This window comes from Cibotium barometz, chromosome 40, assembly GCF_041138505.1.
Source record: "Cibotium barometz isolate CiBa-2024 chromosome 40, ASM4113850v1, whole genome shotgun sequence".
Taxonomy (NCBI): domain Eukaryota; kingdom Viridiplantae; phylum Streptophyta; class Polypodiopsida; order Cyatheales; family Cibotiaceae; genus Cibotium; species Cibotium barometz.
The window spans coordinates 10466452-10472313 of NC_141085.1; the positions used below are offsets into that span (position 1 = coordinate 10466452).

The 5862-nt window shown below is 41.9% G+C and overlaps 1 protein-coding gene across 1 annotated transcript; it reads right to left on the bottom strand.

Moving 5' to 3' along the window:
* Positions 1-767: 767 nt before the first annotated feature.
* On the bottom strand, positions 768-5583 carry LOC147615185 (uncharacterized). Its single transcript, XM_086779213.1, has 8 exons — positions 5453-5583; positions 4282-4564; positions 4011-4192; positions 2500-2668; positions 2073-2275; positions 1867-1992; positions 1620-1759; positions 768-1501 (listed from the first exon to the last, which is right to left on the bottom strand). Exons 1-8 carry the CDS (start codon positions 5460-5462, stop codon positions 1298-1300), a joined length of 1317 nt encoding a protein of 438 aa, XP_086635339.1. The 5' UTR covers positions 5463-5583; the 3' UTR covers positions 768-1297.
* Positions 5584-5862: the final 279 nt, after the last annotated feature.

The window sequence follows — 5862 nt, forward strand, 5'->3', positions numbered from 1 at the left end:
ATACATATATCTTGAAGCTACATATCATCTAACTTTCAAAAGTTGCCACAAGTAAAGGTATTGTATCTACCTAATATTGCAAAACACCCGTCTCAAAACTAATCTCTTTTTTAGAAGGTATGAAAACAAAAATGTATATATCTACGTAGCTTGACATGGCAATGAGAGTAGCTGTATTTTCCTTGTGTAACGTACTTAGAGAGTTTACCATTCATCACATTAAAAAATTGCTTGCATATTACTGATTCACTAATTTTAATAAGTTGTTAACCTATGCATCTGCCTTAATTGAAAAAATTGCACGAAGTAGCTTTGGTATTGTGAATTGCTTGCATATATTACTGATTCATTAATTTTAATAAACTGTTAATTTGTACACCTCCCTTAATTTAGACCCCATTCTTGAAAAAATTGCACGAAGTAGCTTTCGGATTGTGAATTACTTTGTACACCATGTCGTGATAATTCAAGAAGTGGATAGTGCCAAGTAAGTAGACTACAGCTTATCATGTAGTAGAGGACTACATTAAGAGTTCAGCACATGATCTATTAGATATGACCTTGGGACATTTGCATGGTATTTAGTTCCTTTGTTTCTCGGAGTCTAACACAGCTTTAGGATGCTGCTCATAGACTTGAACAGAGAGTAGGAATTGCCATACCCACATGATATTTAGTGTGTACTTTGCAAGATACTCTCTTAATGAATAAACCTAAATGCATACAAATGCATGACCAAACAACAACTTCAACAGTATGTGACACCATTAAACAATAAATTGCAGTAGCCCTTGAACAGTATAAGATCCTGTACAAACCTATTACATGCTGCAAAAATACACCACAAAACAAACCTCCTTTTTTTCCAAGAGGTGTTGATGTTCGAACTCACCACCTCTTGGGCAGGATGGGTCATGAGCTCATCACGGGGGTAGAGCCCACCGGACTGCCAAACCTTTTTACAACTTGTAGTGTGTGAGATTTTGCACACCTACACACATTCTTCTTACACTAATCCACTGTATAACAAATACATACGTACACACTTCTTACACCATGAACCTAGCTATAGGCCATATAATATGCATACAAATTTGTTTGAACAATCCAAACCTCTGCAGCAAAAGCTTTCAAAGAGACTATGATAGGCTCCCCCCCCACACACCACCACACCAAGTGGGACAGGCAGCAATTAAACAGGCAAGACTGTCCACCTGTACCTGGCGGCAGTGGCCATGATAGCCCCCAGCTGAAGGGCGAAGTACAAGTGACAGTGTGCTTAATACCGATGGTGGCCTCAAAAGTTTCTTGTTTTCTTGTGCCACTTTAACGAATGATTTCCACCCAAATTTCTGATTCCTGGCCTTAACTTCCAACCATGGGAGGCACATTTAGCTGTCAAAACCAAGGCCATAGAGAACAACCAGAAAGCGATTACAACCAATGGGATCTGTTGGCCAATGTCAAGCTCATTCCATCTGTCAATCATTGCACCCCACCCCTGTACAAGGACAACAAAAAAGGTCTAAATGCTTCAAGGTACCGTATATATAGATATATATAGAGAGAGAGATGTATATGTATGTCTGAGTTATGAAGGTAAATGTGAACTAGCTCACTCTATTAAGTCGAAAAGCTGCTGTTAATTTAAATGCCAGGTTTCTGTCCGCCCGCTCCAAGGAAAAGTCCAGCATGTTCAGCAAAGCAAGGTCATTAGCAAGGTCTACATCCCCAGGATGCACAGACCTTTCGGTAAAACCTACACATGCCATATATATTTATTCAAAAATCACATCATTGTAGACAGCACCCACAGATACGCGTTTGGAGCACATCACAAAAGATCTAGATGTGTATGCCACTCACATGATATGTCAAAAACTTGATCCAGAGGGGAAACACCAAAGAGCTCTCCAATAAAAATCCTTGTCAGTACGCGATTTTCCGAAGAGAGTTCGTCCCCATGGGTCATAACCACAGCAGGTCTATCATCTGTGACGGTACCATGACAATATTATCCATCAGTGAAGCACTCAGACACTGCTTCACATCAATAGTCATATAAACCTTACCTTTAAATGAGAGAAAGGGGCTTCTGTAGAGCATTGCCAGGTTCTCCAAAGCAAGTAGGTCATGTCTTTCTCTCATATTGACAACCGAAACAGCATTCACAACAAACACGACAAAATCCACTCTCCTCTTGACAGTCCAATTAGAATGCCCTTGCCGACCTCTTCCTTCAATAGCCTCTCTAATCATTTTGCTATCAGATGGTCTGCAACAACAACAAAACCACACCCAAAAGAAACATGTGAAATTCCCCTCAAAACAAATTATGTTATTGACACGCCTGCAAATGACAGGCTATAAGTAATCACCGCCTCAGTGATATCAACTGCAAACTATGCCTAAAAAATCCCCTCTAAACAAACTATGTCACTGACTCACTCACATGCCTGCAAATGACAGGCTATCTGTGATCACTCTCAGTAAAATCACCTGCAAACATGTTCTCCATGGAAAATGCCGTCTGCCATCCACTTTTTCACGACATCAAGATCTTCCGCTACATTGTTGTCAGAGAAGCCGCGACTGTCGAATACAGAGAAATGCGAGTCTTTGTATAGGAAATACTCCTGCAGGAACAAACTGCCATTGCCAATTTCTACTGTCATAAGACAAAAACATTACCTGATCAGAGAGAATATCAGTGGCCATTATTATAAAGAACATACTAACATAGTAGTAAGGGTATCTACTGTGACATTCGGAAGCCTTGCCTTACTTGATCCAGCCCTAAGCCTACTGATAAAGAACACTAATGCAAAAGCAATGATTAGAGAGAGAGAGAAGATGGAGATGAATTGTGTATTCAGTATATTGATATGCTACAAAAAGATGCCTTTGACTGTACAACTTCTGTGGCATTTGGCCTTCCAAAATGGAAAACTAAGACCCTATATGGACTGACTATTGACCTGCCCCAACTAGGGATCAGATCCATAATGACTAAACCTGGCCTAGCTATTTATAGGATCACGAAATGCCCCTACACACAGCCGATTGCTGTCGGCCTAGCACAAGACGAGTACAATTTGCATTTAATTATGCTAACTTCCCCTGAATGATGGTTTATGACCTGGCCAACCAGCCCTTTGACCATGTAGAGCCTTTTCTATGCCTGTCAGAGCCTGCTAGTGCCCTAGATCTACCCTAAAATTGCTGCCAAACTAGGGATTAGCCATGCCCATGAGTGTGCCTGTCGAAGCCTGCTACTAGTGCCCTAGATCTACCCTAAAATTGCTGCCAAATCAGGGATTAGCCATGTCCACGTGTGTGCACGTGACATTTACGGTGGACAGATCCCCCCACCCATCGGAGTGGTGGGGGTTGGACTGAGGAGTGCATAGAGTGCATGCCCCGTCACAGCCTCTTTTGGTAAGCTTGCCTGCCCAATTGTCCTGATGGCCACACAATACACGCTCATTAATCACATCTAAGAGGCTGACAGTGCCTTTAGGTCACACACACCAAGAACTGCGCCATGGTCATCACATTCACTTTTGGTAAGCCTGCCTGCCCATTGTACAGGTGCTCTGGGATGGGCATGCAGCTTGCGTATAGCCAGCCTAATGCACTCTTAACTTATCATTTGCAAGACTGCCTACTTAACAAACTGTGTATGCTATGAAGAGCAATGGTGTGGTAGAATCACAGCCTCTTTTGGTAAGCTTGCCTGCCCAATTGTCCTGATGGCCACACAATACACGCTCATTAATCACATCTAAGAGGCTGACAGTGCCTTTAGGTCACACACACCAAGAACTGCGCCATGGTCATCACATTCACTTTTGGTAAGCCTGCCTGCCCATTGTACAGGTGCTCTGGGATGGGCATGCAGCTTGCGTATAGCCAGCCTAATGCACTCTAACTTATCATTTGCAAGACTGCCTACTTAACAAACTGTGTATGCTATAAAGAGCAATGGTGTGGTAGAATCGACCACATACAATAAGTTTGAGCTTTGTCAAAGCCACTCGTTATGTTGTCTAGCACCCGAATCATGTTGTTGATGAGACTGCTTTTTCCAGCACCGGAGGGTCCAACAATTAACAAAGTTGTCACTTTAGGGACAGCGAGACCCACCCGGCTAATGCCTCCCACTTTAAATATCCCATCTCCAGGTCTGTAACTGCAAAAATCAGAGCCATTTGCAAGCAAATCAAGAACCTTACAATGCGAATTGAATGTCTTTACACTAACTAGATGTCCATGGCTAACCTTTTTATCTTGTTTCGCATGTCTCCGAGGCTCTGACTGCTCTCGCGCAATGCTTCATTCTGTAGCTGAATTCGCTTCTCTATCATCCCATCGTTTCTCATCCTCTCTAAGTTGAACAGACCTTGGATTACTCTGGAAACTTCCTGCCCCATGCTACCATCCGACTTGCTACCATCCATGGTTTCAGATATGTAATATCCAGACTGGACAACTGGTCCCTTACCATCCTCGCACAAGAACCGCCCTTCCAAAGAGTTGTGACTGCTTGAAGGCTGACTTCGTTCTGCACAGATGATATTCAACCAGATTCAATAGACAATTTCCAGGATAAGTATGGAAGCCCAAACAACATGATGCATAGCATAAGACTGCATGCTATGGCATAACCCTTCTCACTTCATGGTGGTCGATAGAGCATACCCTAAGGCATCCCTAGTGACCCTTATTAGTACCCAAGGGTAAGGCGGAAGTTATGTCAGCCACCATCTCCATACATCAACGGCCATCTTAAGCTCATATCAATCCTACAAATGGAGAACTCAGCCATGGTGAAACCTAGCTCTGTGGGGGGCATCACCCTAGCTTTTGATGTTGCTGGGTTTCATCCATGACGACAGAAATCTGGGATGACAAGAAGATGGCAGAAAAGCAATGGCAGGGCAACGTCATCATCATCATCACCACCACCAGCAACAGCAACAGCGACGCTACCACCAAGCAATGGCAGGGCAACACATCATCATCATCAATATCACCACCACCACCACCACCACCAAAGGCGGTGCTGCTGCAGCCATCACCACCACCACTGCCACTACCATCATCATTATCATTATCATCATCATCATCATCATCAAAATGTAAAACTGTGTCCAGAGGGCTCTAACGGTAGCGCTCATGGCTCCCAAAGAGGAAGTACTAAGTACTGGGTTTCAATCTACCGAATTCAGTACCCAACCTCGCATCCAAAGCAAACTTGTGCATAATTCCATATACGCTAATGTGTATATAAATCAATAAACAGGAATTAATTAAGAAGAGAGAAGCCTAAAAAAACACATAGATTATGCAACAACTACAACGCAGAAAAATGGCAGGACTATAAACACTGAAATGAAACCAAGCTTTTCAAAGAAGAACAGCAACAGCAAATATTAGGTAAGAAAGAAACCTCCTCCCATCTTCTCTTCTGAGATGGCGAATTCTTCGACCGAATTGGAAGATAATCTACTATCTATATACCAGAGCTTTGCGTTAATAAGTATTAACTTATTTTTTTAATAAATTACTTTACGCCAGCATTAAAAAATAATTTCCCAAGCGTGTACTCAAGCCTAACCCACGCTTGAAAAATTATAGCTCATTTCAAAATTCAAAAATCCGAAAATCCTTTTTTCCAAAAAAAAAAATAAACTTTCCCAAGCTAGAACAAAAATACTTCCTCAAGTATAAAATGGAAATGTATTGATAATATTATAATATCTACTCTTTATTAAATATAGCATAGTCCCTCTCCAAGTGGCCAGACCAGAGGGAGAAAAGGGGAGGATTTTTGGATTTTTGAAATTATTATATAACTTA

Coding starts and splice junctions, on each gene's coding strand:
- LOC147615185 (XM_086779213.1), bottom strand. Junction 2,669..4,010: donor TGACAAAGCTCAAACTTATT/GTATGTGGTCGA, acceptor GTCTTATGACAG/TAGAAATTGGCAATGGCAGT. Junction 2,276..2,499: donor CATGGAGAACATGTTTGCAG/GTGATTTTACTG, acceptor TTGTTGTTGCAG/ACCATCTGATAGCAAAATGA.